Raw genomic sequence first — 21,793 nt, 5'->3', positions numbered from 1 at the left:
GGGCATCTTGCTGACCCACAGCCTCCGGTCACAGCATTAGCCTTGGTCCCGGAGGGGCCGGAGCGGGGACGGGGCTGGCGTTCTGCAGACTTCCCACCCAAGGTTGTGTAAACAAGTCCATCGGAGCCCTGCAGACGTCAGGTGAGTGTGTTTGTTATTCCGTGCCACATTCCTGTCTGGACATGATCACGCGGCTGCCCCTCCCTCCGTTTCCAGCCCTAGTGGACCCAGGTGCAATAGGGCTGTGAACATGAAGTCTTTATTCTGTTTGTCCTCAAAGCGGGGAAGAGCCGGGGCTGGGGCAGGGCAAGCATCCACGAGGAGCTCCGTGTCCTGAACCCTCCCATGAGGACACAGGCGTGGTCAGAGGCGGCCCAGAGAGGGCTCCCGCTCTGGCTGGGGCTGCTGGCGGCCGCAGGGCCCGCAGAGGGCCTCAGTGGGCCAGAGCAAAGCCGATTCGATTGTTACGCCGATCAAATTCCGTGTAGAACTTGCGGATGAAGCTGGCGCCCAGGACCCAGACAGGCCCAGTGGGCGGTGGGATGTCCAGACCGTGGAGGGCCAGGGTGCACAGGTCATCATTACTGTAGGGGTCCTGGCAGGAAGCACCGGGGTTTCCTCACTGCCCCGCATGTGACCATTCTGCCCTCACCTTGCCTGACGCCAGAGGCCTTCCTCAGCCACGTCCCTCCTCTTCTCCCCCTCCCTACTGCGCCTCCATTGCATCCTGGCCCTTTCCACTCCTCAGGGACCGCACCCCTCCTGCCCGCAGGCACCGTGCTAGACCCCGGGCACACGGTGCAGTAGGCACAGCACTACCCCCACCAGCTGACGGGCAGAGCCGCTGATCCTGGCAAGTTATCTCATGTCTCTAAGTCTATCGAGTGAAAAGGGGGATTCGAATGCAGGAGCCTCGCATTACAGGGAGCATTTGATGAGAAAAGGGAGAGAAGGAGCCGAGCACAGTGATCCCTAAACTGGGCTGCACGTTGGAATCACCTGGGGAGGTGTGAAAACACGGACGCCCAAGCTCTGCCCCCAGAGGCTCTGATTCAATAGGTGGGGGACGTGGCTTGCTCCTGGGACCTTTAGAAGCTCCCCGGAGACTCTAATAGCCAGGTTTGGGAACTGCTGGGCTAGTGGGTAAACGGTCACAACAACTTGTCCCTTTCTGAGGGCTCCTGCCCGCCCTCCCTGCCCACCTGCCGCCGAGAGGCAGCCTGCAACTCACCTGTAACACGTAGTCTGCGCTGGTGAGGGTGTAGGCTCTGCCTCCGAGGTGGAAAGAGATGTCAGGGAGGGTGGGCACCTGGTAACAGCTCACGACATACTGGGGAGAGAGAGTCAAGGGAGGCCCTTTGAGAGTGGGGGCCTCCCAGCAGGCACAGCCCCGTGCTTGTGGCCTGTCCCCCGCCCGGGCGGGGACCCAGCCACATGTGAAGAGTGTGAGAGGTGAGGAGGTGAAGGCCCGAAAGGACCTCATTTGGGACCTGATGCCGCCTGGGGTGATTTGGGGGTCTGAACCAGGTAGCACCTCCCACCCCTGGCACCGCCTCTCCAGCGACTTACCTCATCTGTGCTCAGCTCCTTGGCCCCCAGGGTCTCCATGAGCAGTCTCAGGGAGCTGGTGGGACCCGAGATGTAGGAGGCGCCGGTATCCACCACCGCCATGCAGCCCTCCTCACAGAGCAAGGTGGACGACCTCACAGACACCCTGGGGGAGGCCATAGTCAGACAGACAGACAGACAGGCAGACAGGCAGACAGGCTCATGGGGCACCAGCAGGCTGCAAGGCTTTCGTGGGCGCGGGCAGGTGTGGGAGGCCATGCGGGCCCAGCGATGCGGTGAAGGATGACTGAGGCAGGAGCTGGAGGAGAAAAGGGGCTGCCCCCCTGGGCATGTGCTTAGTGACCCCCACCTCCTCTCAGTAGCCCCTCCCCAGGAATGGGGACCGATGAAATGCCCTCACATTTCATCGGTCCCCATTCCTGGACAGAGCAGGCCGAGAGCAAAGGTTGGCTGTGCCTTAAGAGGTAGCTGCATTGGAGCGAGGGCAGGACGGCAGCCGCGCCCCTTTCCCGCCGCCCCCCACTTAGCAGCAGCAGCAGCAGCATTTTGGGGGGAGCGGGCAGGGTTGAGTATATCTGACCCTTTCATTTTGATCTGCCAGGAGCCGGTCTTGCTGATGCTCACGTAGTGGAAATTCCCTTGGTAATACTGGGGGTCACTGCCTCCCAGCACAATCTCTCCCCCCAGGAAGTGGGAATTCCTAAAGGAAAGATCAGAAGTTCTTGGAGATCAGCGACCCCAGCGACGAGGGAAGTGGGCCCGGGGGTGGGGGTGCGGGGGGCGATGCGGCCCAGGAGGGCAGGGGGCCAGGCTGGGAAACTGCAGCACGTGCCCCTCCCCCACCTTCCTTGCCCCTCCCCCAGCCCAGCCTTGGAGGTTCCCGGATGATGGTCCAGCTGCACCAGTAAACCATCATCCCCATCGTGGTCCCAGAAAAGAACGGGCACCAGGACAGACAAGAATGCAAACAAGACACAACTGGCCCCACCCTCACTTGGGTTTGGGGTGCTGTGGGTTGAAGGGATGCACGGGAGGGACCTGGGGGAGCTGTAGGGCGGGGTGGGCAGGGGCAGGAGGGGAGCAGGAAGCGGGGAGAGTACGTCTCGGTGTCCAGCAGAGCCTGGGCCTGTGAGGTGAGTTTTGGGCAGGTGGAAGGTCAGGGTCAGGTGGGGGTGGGGGCGGAGGGGGGTCCTCTCCTTACTTGTAATTTCTGCAGAGAAAGAGACACAGCAGAAGGAAGCCTTTGTTTCAGGAGCCCCTCCCTAGCCAGGTGCCGGGCAGGCTGGGTCTTTTGCACTTTTCTTGCTCCTCAGGCAAGGGTGTCACCAAGAGGTGAAGCTACTTGCCTGGAGGCATCCAAGCACGGGAGTGGGGCGCCTGGGGGACTGTAGTCAGGGCCGCTGGGGCCCAGTCTGAAGCTGATCCCCTCCCCTTCCTCTCCTCCACACTGCACGGTGCCTCCCACGGAGCCTGCCTTAGGGCTGGTTTCCAGGGTGTGTGTGTGTGTGTGTGTGTGTGTGTGTGTGTGAGAGAGAGAGAGAGAGAGAGAGAAATGGGGCTTCCAGCATTCCTAACAGGAGGCATGTGTACATGCTCATGTGTACCCAGGTGTGTAGCTATGCACATACTATCTGTACAAGTGCAGTTCATTGCATTTTTACAAATCTAGTCTGCATGCGTGTGGGCTGGCACACGTTCCCTCCGCCCCTCTCCCGACACTTCCAGATTCTCCGATGTTCCCTCCGGTTGCTGGGCCGCCCTCCCTTCCATGGTCTCCGGGCTCCTGTGCCCTCCACTATCATCCCTTCCCCACATTTTCAGTCTCTTGCTGTCCGTGGCCGCCCCTCCACCTGCAGGCTTGCTCAGACACCCTCTTGCATTTAAAAACACCTTCTTTTCTCTGTTCTCTCCACCTCGGCCTGCACCCCCACCTGACAGTCCTTCCCTGTAGGATTTCGCAGGGCCGACACCTGCCCTTCGCTTTCTCGCACCCGCGTTCGCCTGTTAACTCCCTGCCATCTGGCCTCGCTCCACCTCGGAACCAGCCCTTCCCAAGATTCCTCTGGCTGCAGAGCCAACCGGTGGCCTCTCCTCAGTGTTTCCCTTGCACCCAACCGGACGCGCCTCTTCATTTTCCCTGAGGCTTCTCTGGGGCCTGACCCTCCCCTCCATGCTCACTGCCACTGGCCCGGTGTTCTTGCCCTTAGGATCCTGTCTCTAACTCATACCATTTCTCTAAACCAGGCGTCCTCAAACTACGGCCCGCGGGCCACAGGCGGGTGTTTTTGCCGTTTTGTTTTTTTACTTCAAAATAAGATATGTGCAGTGTGCATAGGAATTTGTTCATAGTTTTTTTTTAAACTATAGTCCGGCCCTCCAACGGTCTGAGGGACAGTGAACTGGCCCCCTGTTTAAAAAGTTTGAGGACCCCTGCACCCAACAGCTTGGAGCAGATCACGAACGTGCTCAACAGCTGACAATGGCCCTCCCAAGGCCCACAGACCTGCACAGGGGCTCAACCCAGAGGTGAAGGCCCTCCGGTTTCAGCCCCGGGCTGCCTGCTGTCATGTTCCGTGTCCTCCTGCCAGACTGCCGGCTCGGTGAGGGCAGGACTCTGTCTTGCACACTGTGTTCCTGGCTGCAGCCTCAGCACTTCACACAGTGCTTGGCGCAGAAGGGCCCAGTATTTATTGACTCATTGAATATGCAAATGAATGATGTCCACTCTCTCTGTGTGGGAGGACATGGCCCTCACAGGGAAGGCCCCAGGCCACAGCAATGCTTACCTCCCATCACCCCACGTTCCCTTGTCCCCGGGCAGTGCTGACAGAACTCTCTGCGATGATGGGAATGCTCTAGGTTTGTACTATCCAATCCGGTAGTTAGTAGCCACTGTGGCTGCTGCGCGCTTGTGATGTGGCTAGTTCGACTGCGGAACTGAGTGCCTAATTTTATTTAATTTTAATTTATGTAAATTTGAGAGGCGGCTTCCCTGTTGGGTCGTGCAGCTCTAGATATGGATTGAATGATTGGATACCACCTGATCCCGAACATCAAAATCCCGGGCCACCTCTCCTCTGACCCTCCAGCCCCCCCGCCCGCTTCCCCCGCCCCTGCCCAGGCCAGGCCCACCTGCTATAGTAGACGGAGAAGACGTCCTCCTTCAGCACCCTCTGCGAGAGGATGTGGTCGAAGACGGGGGTGACCCCAGCCACGGCCTGTGCAGGGAAGCCCATGCCCAGGACCCCGTCAAACTTGGCCAGCATGAAGGGGATGAGGGGCAGCTCCGTGACCTCTCCGAACGTCTGTGTCACCGTGATTCCGCCCACCTGTGGGAGGAAGGACCAGAGGAGACCACGCCCACTGCCCACCCCGCCAGGGTCTAGTCTGGCTTCCACACCGGGGGCCTCGGGGCTGCACAGGTTCCGGGGTGAGACCTTTCGACACCCCCCCTCCCCCCCAGCAACTACAATGTCCTCTCTTCTAATGCATCCAGGCTGTCGGAACTACAGAGAACTGGGGTTGCCCGTGACGGGGCGGGGCAGAGGCTGAGAAGGTGGTCCTGCCCAGCAGTAATAGGAAAGCTGCCAGGAGCTCCCACACCCCCTCCCCAGTGCCCAGCTTTCCCTTTGGCAGGACTGGCTCAGGGCCCACCCCCATCGTGGGCTGAGTTTCTTCAGCACAGCCAGGTTCATCTTCCGGCTCCTTTCCCCCTGACTTCACAGACAAGGGCAGGGGAAGGCGCACGCGGTTTCTCAGGTTCCACAAGTAGCCCTTCCCCAACTCTGACCGAGCAGGGGCTGGACAAGCCCTGGGATGGGGAAGGGGTGAGACACAGGCCAAATGGAAAAGCAAACCAGGCCCTGACCCTAATCCTAAACTCTAACCTGCCGGGCCCCCAAACTAACCCTGCCCGCAACGTCCACTGTACGGCTGCCCCTGACTCTGACGCTGACCTCGGTCTAGGGCAGTGGTCGGCAAACTCATTAGTCAACAGAGCCAAATATCAACAGGACAACGATTGAAATTTCTTTTGAGAGCCAAATTTTTTAAACTTAAACTTCTTCTAACGCCTCTTCTTCAAAATAGACTCGCCCAGGCCATGGTATTTTGGGGAAGAGCTACACTCAAGGGGCCAAAGAGCCGCATGTGGCTCGAGAGCTGAAGTTTGCCCACCACGGGTCTAGGGTCTGGGGAGGGGCTCAGTCAGAGCGCGGCCACCTGGGGCAGGTTACTCGACTGCAGGCCGTGGGGCTCAGACAAGCCCTGCGTGTGAGTCAGATGCACAGCCTCTACGAATCACGCGGCGCTGAGTGGCAGCCGGGGTTCGCTCTGTCCAGCTGAGAGCCTGTTCTCAGACTGCAGGGGGAGCTGGGTGGCACCTCTCCCAAGTACGGGCCCTAGAGTGGCAGGGACGTCTGGGGACAAGAAGGGCAGGAGGTCGGATGACCCGGGCGGGTCCCACTTACAGTCACCGTGTCCTGGCTCAGGAAGCCGTTGACTTTCCCGGACCCGTAGTGGATGGTGAATTCGGTCCCATTCTCCGTGTAGGTGGAGGATTCCAGGGAGTCGTAGAGGCTGTGAATCTCTGGAAGAGGGACACAGGCTCAGGTGTGTCCCCGAGAGGGAGGTCCCGGCAGGGGGCTGGGAGGCAGGTGCACGTGGACATGGCCTGTGTGCGTGAGGACTTAGGTGCAGGGAAGGGGTGGTCCTGAGGTCGGCCAGAGGTTTGGAAAAACGTGTTTCACCGACCAAGGACTGTGTTCGTTGGGCCCCTGTTATGTGCCCAGGCCTCTGAGGATTTTGTCTCAGATGAAGCACGATAGAGTGAGCCCTAACCCTGGGGTGAGGAGAAGATTCTGGTTACAGTCAGCACTCCACAGGAAGTTGTTGGCTAAGGAGAGGGATGGGAGAGCCCAAAAGCCCGGAGTGGGGGTGAAGTGGGGTGGGGGTGTCTCCCGAAGCTTGCTGTTTTACCGTGATGGCCCCATCAGGAAAATGGGGGACATTTTCCTCTCCTTTCAGGGGCAGGGGGAGCAGAGGAAGAAAAGAAATAGTGCAAAGGAGAGCAGGAGGGATGTAGCGGGGCATGAGGCGGACTGCCCAGGCACGCAGGCAGGGGGCTGGGGCTCACCGCAGGCGGTGTAGAGGGGGCTGCACTTGGTGGAGGGCACCCAGAGGTTGGCCGACCCCGTGTCAAAGATGACTTTGAAGGTCTGGGGAGGGGTGCCAATGCCAATCTCGCCATAGTACTGGGTCTGTGGGGATGAAAGAAAGAGGTAGCTGGAGGGACCTGGGGAGCCTTGGACCTTGGGGTCTCCCTTGGTTCCCCCCCTCCTTGGCACTTGGGGTGAGAGTAGGCAGATCACCCAGCCTCTGTGGGCTTCCATTTTCCAGCAGGGCATGGATGGGAGGCTTAGCACTGTCATATGACTTCCCAGGAAGTGAGACAAGAGGCAAAATTAAAATATTGAAAATGAAGTCGGAAGGTCCCCCACCCCTTGAGGAGCCACAGGAAGCAATGGTTTGTGTCAGGCACCTGCATCTAAGGTCACACACACCTGCCCCCAGTGACTCTGGGCTTGAGGCCCTGAATTCCGAGTTCCAAACCTACCCCGCCTCTGGGCTCTCCCCGGCCCTCCGTGCCTCAGGCTTCCCAGCTGTGAAATGGGAATTTGGTGGGATGCTTAGTGCTTGCTCCTCCGCAACTCAGGGAAAGACAACCCAGAAAGAACACGGAAAGCCTCAGGCCCAGGAGCGGAAGGAGGTGAGAGGCGCTGGCGGGCACTCACGTCCAGGTAGTTGGTGAGGACCACGGGGGCGGTGCTGTTGGTGAAGGGCGGTCTCCCGGAGAGCTGGCTCCCTGCCGCCCGGAGCCTGGCCACGTCCACGCCACGCTCCTTCAGGCTTTCCCGGACCGAGGGCATTTTCTTCAGGAAGATCCTGGCCCAGAGCGAAGACAGAAAAAGAGGAGAGCTCTGTGTCCCCCCACAATAACGGTAGAGTCCCTGGCGCACCTAGGACCCTCACCCCGAGCCTTGGCCCAGGCAACTAAGAATCACTCTTGCGCCCTTGGGCCTCTGGAGGAGAATTTACCCACCTCGGGGAACTCCTGCACTTGTACTAAATGACCCTCAACTACCTTCCTCCTGCTGTCTAACTTTGATCCATTCGTTCGTTCGTTCATTCATTCATTCATTCATTCCATAATCACATGCTTAAACCTCCTCTGGAGGAGATTAGAGATCTATCTATAATAATAAAAGCATAATATGCTAATTAGACTGGACAGCCGAACGACCTTCCCAACGACCTTCTGGATGAAGCCGGGGCTGTGAGGGCTGAGCCCCTTGCATGAATTTCATGCATCAGGCCTCTAGTATGAAGATAAAGGCCATTGCTGCCTTTAAGGAGCTCTGTCAGGGGAGACAGAGGGAACACAATGGCATCCCTTCAAACTAGAGGAAGGCTGGGAGTGCCTCGTGCGGCCTGTAGGTGGCAGCAGACGCCCACAGCCCCCTGAGGGGCTCTGGTGCCTGGGGCAGCAGGGCTCAGCCAGGCTGGAGGGTGGAGGAAACCCACTGAGTGGGGGGCCTTTCACGCTGTCCTTGGAAAGTGTGCCTTCCTGAGCCTCATCCCAGCCCCTTGGCTTCTTGCCCTGAGGCCCTCCTTCCACCTGTGGGAGGCAGCATTCGAGGCCCGAAGAACTCCCAGCAGAATGAGCTGCCATGCCCCGTGTAACTGGCAGGACAACTCCACGCTAGGGCTCCCTTTATGTGAGGACACGGAGGCTCACAGGGATGAGGTGACTCAGTCCCGGGAGGCGGCGTGTCTGGCCCTATTTCCTATATAGCTACCCCCCCCCCCCAGCCCCCCGCACTCTGACATGAAGGCTGTTTGCCGAAGCCTGAAGGCAGATGTCCCTGGCTGTTGGTGGGGAAGGTGGAGGGTCCCAGGATTGCAGCCCAGTTTATGGAGAAGCCCTCTTCTCAGCTGCCAGTCCTCCTGTACGTGTAGTCTCCCCCCATTGTCTGTACCCCATCATGCCCACGAATATGGATGCCACTTTTATATTCCACATGGAAATCACGTTTCATATGCCTGTCAGTGACTTGTCATACATCACAGTTTGCTATTCAAAAAGTATTTGTGCAATTATGATCTTATTCGAGTCTCAGTCATCCCACAAGGTGGTAATTTTATTATTCCCATTTTACAGATGGGGAAATGGAGGGGCAGAGAAGGCTTGACCCCAAAGAGGGTGCATTTTCCACTATTTACTCTGAACAGCCTCTGCTCTGGACCTTCCCTTTCATCGTTCTTCTTTCAGAAAGCCCCTTTCTCCACCCCCACCCCCTATTCTTTCATTCTTCCACGCCCAGCATTCACCCCCACTGCCAGGACACTTGCCCATGAACTCCAGTTCCCACTGGCTTTGCCTCGGCTTAGGCTCCTTCTCTGTGCTCCCCGGTGCTCACAGCCAGCACGACACAGCTGAGCGCTCACAGAGGGGCTGCTGGCTGGTGAGGGCACGGTGGTGGTGGCAACAGGCTTGACCCCCTTACTCCCTGTGTAATTCTGAGCAACTTACCTAACCTCTCTGGACCTTGTCTGAGCCCCCACGAACTCCTCTCTAAAAATGGACTTACCACTAATTCAAAAGAATATATGCACCCCCATGTTCATTGCGGCATTATTTACAATAGCCAAGATTTGGAAGCAGCCCAAGTGTCCATCAGTGGGTGAGTGGATAAAACAGCTGTGGCACATTTACATAATGGAACACTACTCGGCCATAAAAAGGAAGAAAATGTTACCCTCTGCAACAACATGGATGGACCTGGAGAGCACTACGCTAAGTGAAATAAGCCAGTCAGAGGAAGACAAGTACCATATGATTTCACTCATATGTGGAATTTAATGAACAATCTGAACGACTAAGCAAAATAGAGACAGGCTCATAGATAGAGATAGGTAGACAGCTTCGGGGTGGGGGACAGGGCGGCGAGTTGAGCAAAAAAGAAAAAAAAAGACAGAGAGAACTCATGGACATGGGTAACAGTGTGGTGACTCCAGGATGGGGGGAGGTGGAAGACAGCATAGAGGGGATAAATGGTAATGGGGAAAAAAAAAAGCAAGCCTTAGAAAAAATTTTACCCCACACAGAAAAAAAGGGGGGAGGTACTGAATGGTAATACCTACCTCAGAGAGTCACTGCACAAACTGCATGACCTGCACACTGCTCAATAAACATAAATTGTGTATGCAAAGGGCTGCGAAGGCGCCTGGAGAATGGGTCCTATGTCCAATGCCGGCCCCTAGCAGCGGCACAGTCCTCACAGCTGTGCTCCCAGCTCCTTCTCCACGCCTGGCCCCGTCCCTCTTCTCTTTTTGAAGAGAGTAAGGGAGGATGTTTCTACCTCTCTCCGCCTTTACCCTGGGGCGGAGGCTGCACCCAGGCACAAGCTGCTGGGACACCCCCAGCTTCTCTCCCCCCAGCTTCCAGGCCACTGCGGCTGTGTGGCCACGGACCAGTCCCCTGGCCTCTCTGGATGGGACTGCGCCTCCATGCCCAGCTGGCGGCGAGGACTGGATGGCATCACACATCTGAAAGCCAGGAGTGTTCGGGAGGTGGGAGCCCCTCGCCCCTGCCACCCTCTCTGGCCCGAGTTACCGTCTGAAGGCGCCCGTGTCCACGGGGAGACTGGAGGTGCAGGAGCCCCAGAGCAGCAGCAGGAGAGCCCAGCGCGGCGTGCAGCATCCGCCCATGTTCCCTGCGCCCTGGCTCGCTCCAGGGTCCCCTGAAGCAGGCGGCTCCCAGGACCGCCTCCTTTTAAGCTCTCCACACAGGAGGGTGGCAGGCCTGCCCTGCCTGGATTGATTGCCCGGGGGCAGATGGCAGGGCAGCCAGAATAACCCCCCCTGGGACTGAGCTGGGTGAGGAAAGGGTAGCCAGGTTTCCGACACGGAGCGGAGGGGCTGGAGGAAGTAGGGCTGTGGGAACCCAATGCTCCCCCAGTGACGCCAGCGGCCGGGTCTCAGCCTGGCCCTGTGACCCGCAGGGCACAGAGGCTGATGGGAAACAGCGCTGCTCAGGAGCGAGGTCAGGGCTGGGACAGGCATGGGCCCTGCATTTCCAACCCCCACCAGGGCTCCACCCCCTGCCCTCGAAGCTTCATCGTCTCCATTGGCCTTGGCTATGCCCCCGCCTGGCTTCTGCCAGACTGCACCTCAGTGTTCCCATCCGGAGCATGGGTGACTCCTCCGGGCTGGTTCCCTGACACAGCCAGACCCAGGGCCCCTCGCTGACCTTCCAGGCCTGTCATCAGTGGCCTGGCGTTGCCCTATGAAAGCAGGGGGCTGGGGGCAGGGACTGTGCAGTGTTGGTGGCAGCCTCAGGGGCTCGGAGGCTTCTGCCGGAGAGTGAGGTGGGGCAGCTGCTCGTCCAACCGCTAATCCTCTTTCCGCGTGGCCCCAGCTCCCTCCGGGCGCTGTCGCTCGCCTTCCCGGGACCTTGTCGTTTACACGCAGCCCGGGACAGCTCACAAACCCGGCCCCTGCATCCCAGCATGGGTGCTGTTTATTCGGATGCCCTCTCCCGTCTTCTTCCTGCTGGTTCTTCAGGGCCCACTTCAGTCACCACCACTTCCTCCAGGAAGCGGGCCCTGATTTAGCCCAGAGTTGGCTGCTTTCTGATGTGGGCTCCCACAGAGAGCTCGGACCTCAGCTGTTTCCTCTGCATGTGAGCATCCTCCTCTTGTGCTAAATCCTTACCGACTGAACCAGTTCGTGGGCTGCGCTGGGCGGTGTGGAGAGCTCGGGCTCGTTGTCAGGGACCTGGGCTCTATCACCAACCTGCTGTGTGACATTGGACCCCTCCCTTCCCCTCTCTGGGCCTCAGTTCCTAAACCTGTACAAGGAAACAGATGCTCGGAGGCCCCCCGAGTGCCTGCCTGCTCAGACACTCTAGTGTCTCTTCTGTGCCTTCAGGGTATAGAGTGCTCTCTGCACCAGCTGTGGGCAGCAAAGACTGAATCAGAGGAGCTCATCTTTGTTGCTACTGTGTCTACTAATGATTTTTAGAGAGTGTGTAAGGGAAGGGGAGAGAGAGAGAGAGAGAGAGAGAGAGAGAGATCGATTGGCTGCCTCCCACACACCAGGGCCAGGGATTGAGCCTGCAATCAAGGTATGTGCCCTTGACTGAATTGAACCGGTGACCCTTCAGTCTGAGGGCCGATGCTCTAACCACTTAGCAACCCGGCCAGGGCACGAGGCCATTTTTTAAGCCCTATAGCCAGAAGCCCAGCACAGTGCACAGGACCCTCACACACAGGTATTTGAGATCAATACACTGCCCTCTTCTATGGCAAAGGCAGGGCCAGGGCGCCCGCCAGCAGGTCTAGGCCCCCTATGGACCCAGGCACCCTCCCCTCCCCACCTCCCTGCCTCCCGCCTCCTGCCAGTGTGTGCAGCACAGCGCAGGCTGGCCCTGGAGCAGCAGGGGCAAGTGTGACTAAGTGCAAAGCACCTCGCCGGGAGAGACACATGACCGGAGGAGGCCGCAGGCAAATTGTACCCAGGAGCTGCAGAGGCCAGAAGAGAGGCAAGGAAATCAACGAGGGTAACAGGTCTGGAAAGAATGGTCTCTCTTGCTCGTCGGCGTGACTTAGTGGTTGTTGAACCAGGAGGTCACGGTTCGATTCCCGGTCAGGGACTGGGTTGCACATGCCCAGGTTGTGGGCTCGATCCCCAGTGTGGGGCCTGCAGGATCAATGATTCGCTCTCATCACTGATGTTTCTCTCTCTCTCTCTCTCTCCCTCCCTTTCTCTCTGAAATCCATAAAACATCATTAAAAAGAAAGAAAGAAAAGAACAGTCTCTTGTTTTTCTGACACTCCAGCTCAGAGGCTGGGCAAGGGGCAGCTTTTTGGGCTCCTCTTAGTCTGCCTCTCCATCCAGCCGCAGGGCCCTAAAGCCCTGACGGAGTTCCTAGGGAAGCAGAGCCAGGCAGGCCTCTTCTGCAGCCTGAGCCCGGGGCGTGGCCAGGAGAACGGGCTGGTTCGTTCTGGTCTAAGGAAGCCATGCCTCCCAGTCAGCACTGCCCACCAGGAGGAGCGCCCTGTGAGGCGTGAGCTCCATGAGCTCGGCCGGGGCAGTCAGCTCTGGCAGTTGAGGGTCCTGTGTGTCCTGACCCGTTCCTCTGCCATTTCCAAAGCCAGGATGAGGGGGGACCCCGAGGAGGAGGGGGAACCACCGTGAGAGTCTCTGCTCTCTGAACTTGGCCTTTCAATGCCCTGGGCTGCAGGCGGGAGGGTCGTGGGTGGGGACCCTTATCAGGTCATCTCCCAAGCCCCATCAGCCAGGGGTCCCGCTGTTCTCACAGAGGCCCCCCAGAACCCACATCTGGGCCCCTGGCTGCGTCACCACGAGGTCAGGGGGAGCGGAGCGGGCGGAAGCAGAGGGAAGGGTTGCGTGGTATCTGCCCTTTCCCATGGGGCAGACCCGCGATGTCAGGAGATGCATAAATCCAGCTGGAGCCCGGCCTTGGTCTCGCTGCAGGTCCCATGGCCGGGCGTACAGGGTGGGGGCAGAGACTGGGGGGAGGGGTGTCTCTAGACAAGTGGTGCTCCGGGGGGCTTCTCTAAGAATGGCCCCAAATCCCATTTTGCTCTACGATGACCCCAAGGAGCTTCTGTGTTCAGACCACATCTGGGCGTGGCCAGCAACGGTCACGGTGGAGGGAGAGAACGCTGCCTGACTTTTGCTGTGGAACGGACATGGGTGTGTGCCTGGCATTGGAACAGGCATGGGTGTGTGCCTGGCATCACAACAGGCATGGGTTTGTGCCTGGCATCGTTCTGTTTCATGAATACTTTCCAGGGTCCCTGCCCCAGGGCAGGTGGGAGGGGGGTAGAAATGGGACTTGTTGAGGCTTAGAGTTGGGGAGCGGAGCATCTCTGGGCCAGCCCTGCCTCTGTGCATGCAGAGCAAACAGGGAAGAGGAGGAAAGATGAAAATGGACGTGTCTTCGTTCCACCCGCCCTCCTCCCCACACCACGCTCAGGCCCCAGCTGGCTCCTCGGAGGAATTTGTCAATCGGATGGGGCCACTGAGCTCAGCAGAGATGAGCAGATGGGACCTTGAGGGGAGAAGAAAGACCCAGATGGAGAGGGATAAGCAGCCAGGGCGCCCGTGTGGGTGGGCCCTCCGCAGTAATTACCCGGAGAGCTCTGGGGAGGCGCTGGCTGGGGCCGGGGGAGCCTTGGAGCTGGGGAGGGAGAGAACCAAGTGTCCTTTTCTGGGGACGCTGGAGGAACAGGAATTCAGCCACAGGGTTGGGGTTGGGGTGATCCTAACCGGAGGCTTGCTCAAGGGGAAATTGAAGGCAGGTCACACAGGCCTTGGAGCGCAGGGGTCTGGGGAGGAGGGGCCCAGCGAGGGCTTAGGGAGAGCCCGGTCCCAGGTGCTCCTGAAATGAGATGCACCCAGCGCAATGGAGCCAGACGCCATATCCTGAGCAGGACAGCTAGACCCATCATAGACCGCTTTCCCCACAGGGCACCGGAGGTCTGTCTCGTTATTAAAAAGCTTAAAATGGAAAGTCCCTTTTCAGAGGAGGGCATGACAGCCAAGCAGCTCAGAAGATTGTGTGTGTGTATGTGCACATGCGTGTGTGTGTGTGTGTATGTGTGCGTGTGCATATGCGTGTGTGTCTCGGGATGGGGGTAATACAGGGGCAGTGGTTCTGGTGGGAGGGTGAGAGGGGTTTGTGTGCTAAGAATGTCCCCAGCAGGATAGCTAGGATCGGGGAGGGCTGTTAGGGAAAGTGGTTGTATCCCCAGAATACATTTCCCAGGAAATGAACCTTCCCTCCCCTCTTTCCTATATATATTTTAAAAATATATGTTTTTATTGATTTTAGAGAGAGAGAGAGGAAGGGAGAGGGAGAGAGCTATAGAAACATCAATGATGAGAGAAAAACATCATCGATCAGCTGCCTCCTACACACACTCCACTGGGGATTGAGCCTGCAACTGGGCATGTGCCCTGACCAGGAATTGAACCAGCAACCCCTTGGTGCATGGGTCGATGCTCAACCACTGAGCCACACCGGCCAGGCTCTATCATTTTTTATCAGAAAAATAAATGCTCTAGCTTTAGAAACCAATAGATCTGCCCGGCGATAGGCAGCAAAACCCGAGGAGGCGAGGAAAGTGGGGGCTGGCAGACCCGCTCTCCCCGCCACCTGCTGAGTCAGGAGAATGGACATCCTGGGGCACTTGGGTTGCAGTGGGAGCTAAGGCCCCAAATGTAGTTCGAAGGGCCCACCTCACACACACACACAGGGTCACCCAGACACACGTCTATGAACATGCACACATATTTACCCTCTCCCATACCCACAGTGTGCTTCTTACACCAGAGAAATGCTTCCCTCTCCTGGCCCCAAAGCAACGCCCCCCCGCCCCCCTTCTATCTGCCTAAACCCAGGCTCTGAGGAAGGGTTCGAGGGGTCACAGGGCCTGTTGTACAATGAGGCTGTCTCAGTAGATTTCAGAGATGATCAGCCTCTTCCCACCACACAGTCTTCACCGGGGAAGGAGTGGTCCAGGAGCAGGAGAATAATGCCCTCAACAAATGGGGGGGTGGGTTTCTGATTCCTCTCCCTGAGGTAGAGACACCCTGGGCTGTTTGAGGGTGTCTCATGCCCTCCCAAATAAAAACAGCACCCCTGTCACGCCATGCTGTGGCATGAGCTCATAGAAATTCCAACTCCCCAGCTGTGGGGGCCCCCAGACTGACCTTTCCTGATGTCCACTCCGACTGAGATGGAGACTGCCGCCTCGGAGAGGCCTCACAGGGCAGGGGGGAGCCGGCTCTGGGGTCTGGAGCCTGATTAGGCGGATCTCTCATTGGCTGTGTGCATCGAGTGAGTTATTTATCGTCCGGATACCTTATCTTTCTCACCTGTGAAAACGGGGAAGCCATGCGCAGCTCCCTGGGTGGCTACGAGGATGTGGGGTGAGTGATGTGTGTAACGTACGTGACCCATCCAGGGCTCCGTGGGGAGAGGGGGGTGGATGGCCCGACTCCCTGTTGGCACCCCTTGTACACAGTGGGGTTCAGTGCCTTGGGGCTGCGCCCCCAGCACAGGTCCACCTGTGGGGCTGGGCTGAGAGGTAAGCCTCAGTGGACAGGGCCGTGGTTGGCATCACCGTCCAGATCGAGCTGTCCAACTTCCTGAAAGCTCCCCAGGAAAGGGGAAGGCACTGAAGCCGCCTGCTTCCCCCGGGCCTAGCCCAGTGGTCGGCAAAGTCATTCATCAACAGAGCCAAGTATCCACAGGACAACGATTGAAATTTCTTTTGAGAGCCAAATTTTTTAAACTTAAACTTCTCCTAACGCCACTTCTTCAAAATAGACTCGCCCAGGCCGTGGTATTTTCTGGAAGAGCCACACTCAAGGGGCCAAAGAGCCGCATGTGGCTCACGAGCCGCAGTGTGCCGACCACGGGCCCGTGCCCCGCTGCAAAATGTTTGTTACCCATTCACAGTGAGAGAAGTCTAAGAATGAAGAGGACACCGTTCAGGAATTCTTACAGAAATTTCGTTTTTTTTGGGGGGGGGTCCCTGTTCAAAATCATCTCTATTTATTTGGTTGTTTAACCCCTCTTCCTTCCCCTCCCCCCACCCCATCCCCCCACTCCAAGAATATAAGCTCCAAGACAGCTGCGGTGTGTCCCTGGCATTTTGCAGCCCCTGGCAAAGAGGCAGCGGGCTCTGGGACCTGCAGCCCCTGGACACTTGAGCCTGGCGTGCCAGCCCCCTCCTCCCACGGTCAGGCTCTTCGGTTAACCTGCCTGCCCACAGACACAGGAGGAGAACGCTCTGAGCGAGCCCACTGCTGTTCCCCGGGCCGAGCACCCTGCAGGCAGCGTCTTCCAGGGGCTCCCCTTGGCTTCACGTGCCTCCTGGGAGCAGAGTGGGCTGCCCGGGGAGGAAGCTGGGCCCACAGTCCCCCTGCAGCAGGGTGGCAGGGTGCCCTGGCCTGGGTCAGACAGCCCCCACCCAGGGAGGTCTCGTGAGTCAGATGGGGCTGGCTGTCCCAACAGAACAAGATGTAGGCCTTCACTGGAAGGGTGAAGGTCCCAGGGTGGGACTGGGGGTTTGGGGCGGCACCGGGGGTGCTGCCAGGGAGAGCTGTTTCCCACAAGTACCGTCGATAAACGAGCTATGGGGATGGCCCTGTGATGGTCGCCCAGCCGCCCACCTGCAATGGTGTCCAGATGAGTCTCCAGGCCCACAGTTTGGGGGCTGGCTCTCTGGTCCCTTCTGATGAAGCCATTGCTGCCGCCGCCGCACCTGGTCTAGCTGGTGGGCAGGAGTCTCTTCCAGGCTGTAGCTCCCCATCCAAGGACCAGACGTTTTACAGCCACAGGGTGCGTGTCTGCCCAGTGCTCTCCCCGGAAGCCACAGGAACGGGCCTGGGGCAGCTAGGGGATCGCTTTGAGCCACGGGATTATGTCAACAAGGGTCTTGTGGGTCTTGGGGAGGCGGGCCTTCCACCAAACAGACACCATTTCTTCCGACTTCAGCTGCTTCCTGACGTGGGACAAGCCTCCGTTTCCCAAACCCCAGTCGTGATCTGGCCAGGTCACCAGTTTTGTTATGTTCTTCCTACCCGAGAAGGTGCGGGGTGCTACTTCTGTAGCCGGACACGTCCTTTGTCTGCGGGACCTAAACCACAAACATTGCTTTCTCACGGCTCTGGGAAGGGCAAGGTCAAGGCGTCTGCAGGTGTGGTTTTGGCCTGCTTACTAGATGTTCGTAGATGGCTCTTTCTTCTGGGCCAGAAATTTGATATTGCTAAACACCCAGGCAGCATCCGACTTGGACTTCTCTGCAGTTATTTTTTTATTTTATTTTATTTTTTTAATATATTTTATTGATTTTAGAGAGGAAGGAAGAGGGAGCGAGTGATAGAAACATCAATGATGAGAGAGAATCATTGATTGGCTGCCTCCTGCACGCCCCCCACTGGGGGATCAAGCCTAAAACCCAGGCATGTGCCCCTGGCCGGAATCGAACCTGGGATGGAACCTTCAGTCTGAAGGCCAACGCTCTATCCACTGAGCCAAACCAGCTAGGGCTGCAGTTATTTTTTAAATGTTCACCCTTTTACTGGGGGGGTGGGGGGGTGGGAGGGGGAGGCGGGAAGGGGGGAGAATGTGTGCGCGCGCACGCGCGCGCGCGCGTTAGAAGCATTGATCTGGGTGTGTGTGGGGGGATCCACTTGGCCCCTTGCTAACAGTAAAGCCGTCTTAGAACCCGCTGAAGAGCCATTGAGGAGAGAAGGGGAACAGCCTTGCGAAAATTAGCCCCAAATCAATCACACCCGGACGAGTTGGCAGCGTTTCCTTTATTGATTCAGGACGGAAACTCCAGGCGCCCTCCCATTGCGCGGCCCCGCGTGCCCGGAGCGCGGGTCAGTCCGCGGTTGGACGTCCCTGGCCCCCGTGCGCCTCCCGGGGGCGCGGCCCGCCTGCCTGCCGCCGGCCATAGCGCAGGCCGAAGGAGTTCCAGTTGAAGGCAGACAGGCCCTGCTCCCGCCGCACCAGCGCCTCGTCCGGCGCGGGAGGGACCCGGTGGCTGCTCGGCTGGCACAGGGCTGGCCTGGCCCCCTCCGCGCTCTCGGGGGCCGCGCACCGCCAGCTCTGCTCCCCGGCGACCCCCAGCGCCAGGGGGCCGTGCTGCTGGCCTAGGACAGAGACACAGGGAGAGACTGCGTGAGGCCGGGCGAACCTCTCCAACACCTCCTAGCAGCCCATCCTAGGCTTTCCCTTTGTTCCTTGGCCTCCAGGAAGCTCAGAGCTCAAGGGCGGCTGGGGGCACCAGCATCTGAGCTGGTGGGTAGGCCATTGGCTCCTCCCCCTTTCAACACAGCTTTGATTTCAAATGTTTTCCAGAATCATCTGCAATACGTTTCCTGTGAAATTACTTCATTTTAGGAACCAAACGGGGCGGGGCCTGGAAAGAAAGAACACGGAGGTGTTTGCTAGAGGTTCAGCTTGGCTCACGGCCTGGTCCTGTGTCGGGGTTCTGCATCAGGCTCCGAGTCCTGGGGGCAGGTGGGGGCCCTGCTCACTCATCCCACCTCTCAGAGAGCGTGGCACAGGGCCTCGCCCGTAATAACACCTCAGTAAGTGCTTGTTAACGATAGAAAAGCTAATGAAAAGCTTGTAGCTGCAGAAATCAAGAAAGTGGCGCTAAGACCAGGTGCCCCCACAGCTCCCAATAATTGTAGCTCCCCAAATAAGCGATGCCAGGGCTCAGCGAACAGCAGCAACTTAGCTGGGTCACCTCCCCAGGTGGGGGTGATCTCGCCTCTTCATCCTGAGGGTGAACAAGGCTAATTTGGAAGGCACTTCTCATGCAATAGCGCAACTAGCTCTGAGTACACAGCGACCCCAGCGCATCGTGGCAAGAGGCGCGTGGGAAGGAGGCCTGCTGTGTGAGTGGGCGTGTGCTGCTTGGCTTGGAGGCCCACTCCTCAAGGCCCTGGCAGACCTGGGAGGAGCGGGGGCGTGTCCAGAATTCGTGATCATCTTCCTAGGGCAGTGGTCCGCAAACTCATTAGTCAACAGAGCCAAATATCAACAGGACAACGGTTGAAATTTCTTTTGAGAGCCAAATTTTTTACACTTAAACTTCTTCTAATGCCACTTCTTCAAAATAGACTCGCCCAGGCCGTGGTGTTTTGTGGAAGAGCCACACGCAAGGGGCCAAAGAGCCGCATGTGGCTCGCGAGCCGCAGTTTGCCGGCCACGGGCCGAGGAGGTCCCCGGGCCTGGCTCAGGTGGGAAGGGACGAAGGCTTCCTTCCCTGTCACGCCTGCCATCCCAGCGGCAGAATCGCTTCTCGGGCGGCCTTTGGTGGCCTCCCCTAAAGCCTTTCCCCCACAACGGCCAACGAACTCGCTGCCTCCGGGGCAGTGGTGAGGTGCTTTCCACCCAGAAAGGACATCTGGTCCCGGGAGAGAACACACTCCTGGCAAAGGACACTGGGGGCTGCGTCCTCCCGGGGCTGGGCGAGTTCAGGGGCGCAGTGAGAGCGCGAGTGTGGTACGCTCCGTGCTCCGAGTCCCGTAGCCAGAGGAACTGCGGCCCAGAGAGGCCAAGCCGCGGTTCCCGCTTGCCCGGAGAGCTGAACCAAGCGGCGCTAAGCCACAACTCCCGACTGGTGCCGCTCAGAGACACCCTCTCAGGGAGCTCGCACCTGCTGGCCTTCTGCAGTGTTTGGGAGGCGTCTCTACATCTTTGGACCTCAGTTTCTCCAGCTCATCGGTACCATAGTAACCCATAAGGTTGACAGGATTTGTCCTTTTGTTTAGGTTCTCCCACCCCGCCCCCCAAAGTCCCCATCAAGGGACTGGGGTCTCTGATGAAAGAAATTTGCATAGTCAATTCCTTCCCAGCAGATCTTCCCAGAATCTGAAAAGGGTGGTCAATCTCACTTTGAAACCACTGGCTGGCTCCCTCCCAGCCTCTCCCCCAGACAATGCGTACCTGTGGCTCTCGGATTCTCCGCGGGCGCCACCTTTTCCAAGGTGTCCCTGAAGGAGATGGCACAGAGGAAAAGCACCAGCTGCCAAGAAACCAGCAGGTGCATCCTGATGAGACGTGCAGGTCCTGGCAGGGCCCTGGGGCCGAGACAGAGAGAGGGAGGAGGGACTAGGTCAGGCACAGGTCCTGGCTGGGAGCTGGGGCAGAGCCCCAGGTGAAGGGAGCAGCCAGCCTCTGCCCTTGGAGACCCCACTGGAGGGCTGAGTCCCAACAGACATGTCATGGAAATGGGATGAACACCACGTGCACACTAGTCAAAGCGGAACTCATTCCAGGTGAGGGTCATCAGGGGGGGCTCCCTGGAGGACGGACAGGCAGGAAGGAAGGCTCCCTATGGGTGGGAGGGGCAGGTGCTCAGGTTGGAAAGTGGCCAGAATCTCAGGTTTGCTTGAGAGGAATGTTGGAGGAATGAGGGGGGAGAATGATGAGCAGGAGTGAGTAGGGAGGGGTGAAGTGAGGATGGCCAAGGAGTTCCACCTCACGGAGGACCGAGGTCCAGACATTCTCCCCGGAGCCTGGCACTTCCCTCCATGCTGAGCTCTGCGTACACCCAGACTCTGTGCTCCACTCTCCCCCTGAGCACGTGCTGCTCAAACCCGGCCCGTTTCCTCCCTGCTGTCATAGAAACGGAATCCTTTCCCTTCTTCATGAGCAGGAATCCTTTCCCTTTGACAGCCCGAAGACCGCCATTAAGTTGTCTTACTGCCTCGAATTCAGGGAAGAGAAAAGCCTTCTCCCGACCTGTCAGGTCACGTGTCTCCTCATTGTATTTCCTGTCGGCTCTGAGAGGGGATGCATGGAATTGGCCTCAGAATGTTGGCTGTTGGGATGGGAGCTGTGTATTCACTCTGACCCTCTCTCCAACCTCTTTCCCTTTACCTCTGCTGCCCCCTCCCATCTCTTCCAGCTCCAAGTCTAATTTCTCTTTGAAAAAGTCCTCAGACACTTGGAGGGGGTCCAGCAAACATGATTAAAAACAAACTAATGAGGAGGCAGGAGAGCTGCAGGTGGAGCCAAAGGGTGCGGATGCCAGATCTAAGGCCCCGAGCCACTCTGGGGTGGAGTGAGGGGCCATGTGTGCCCACCAGCCCCATCAATCCCTCTGTTCACCCCCCACGCCCCATTCCCTCCTGCTCCCTCCAGAACCTGGCATGGCGTGGAGGGGAAGGATCCTGAAATGGGGTCAGAAGTCCTTGGATCTGGCCCCAGCTATGCCCGCCCTCCCCATGAGACAGGAGCAAGTCACCCCCATCCCTGGCCTTAGTGCTCCACCTGTACAACAGGACCATTGGGTCCGACTGGCCACCGAATGTCCCCACAGATGGCCACTTATCCTTGCAGACTCTGATTCTGTGGAACCCAGACCATGGCCTTCTGCACCTGCCTTAAAGGGCGGGGAGTAGAGGCAGGATCCATTCATTAGAGAGACGAGTGTAAAACCACTTTTGTGTGGCTTCAGACTGTGGGTGCACAGGGTCCAGGTTATTTCGGAAATCATTTCTTGAGTACTGACTGGGTGCTGTGTTAGGTGCTAAGACACAGGGGCTAGGGGTTAGGGTGCACATGCCATGACACTGGGGCTAGGGGTTAGGGTGCACATGC

The 21,793-nt window shown here is 58.3% G+C and overlaps 2 protein-coding genes across 2 annotated transcripts; both read right to left on the bottom strand.

The window, feature by feature from the left end:
• Positions 1-433: 433 nt before the first annotated feature.
• Positions 434-10,338, bottom strand: REN (renin; the record flags this gene model as incomplete). The annotated part of the gene is made up of 9 exons (XM_079762075.1): positions 434-595; positions 1,232-1,330; positions 1,570-1,714; positions 2,150-2,269; positions 4,702-4,898; positions 6,039-6,157; positions 6,704-6,827; positions 7,362-7,512; positions 10,244-10,338. 9 exons carry the CDS (start codon positions 10,336-10,338, stop codon positions 434-436), a joined length of 1,212 nt encoding a protein of 403 aa, XP_079618201.1.
• A 7,717-nt stretch (positions 10,339-18,055) lies between these two features.
• KISS1 (KiSS-1 metastasis suppressor) lies at positions 18,056-20,237 on the bottom strand (the record flags this gene model as incomplete). The annotated part of the gene is made up of 2 exons (XM_079762074.1): positions 18,056-18,327; positions 20,135-20,237. The coding sequence occupies 2 exons, from the start codon at positions 20,235-20,237 to the stop codon at positions 18,056-18,058; spliced, it is 375 nt and encodes a 124-aa protein (XP_079618200.1).
• Between the last annotated feature and the right edge of the window lie 1,556 nt (positions 20,238-21,793).

Source organism: Cnephaeus nilssonii (assembly GCF_951640355.1).
Source record: "Cnephaeus nilssonii genome assembly, chromosome: 21".
Lineage (NCBI taxonomy): Eukaryota > Metazoa > Chordata > Mammalia > Chiroptera > Vespertilionidae > Cnephaeus > Cnephaeus nilssonii.
This window is presented reverse-complemented; position numbering and strand designations above follow the sequence as displayed.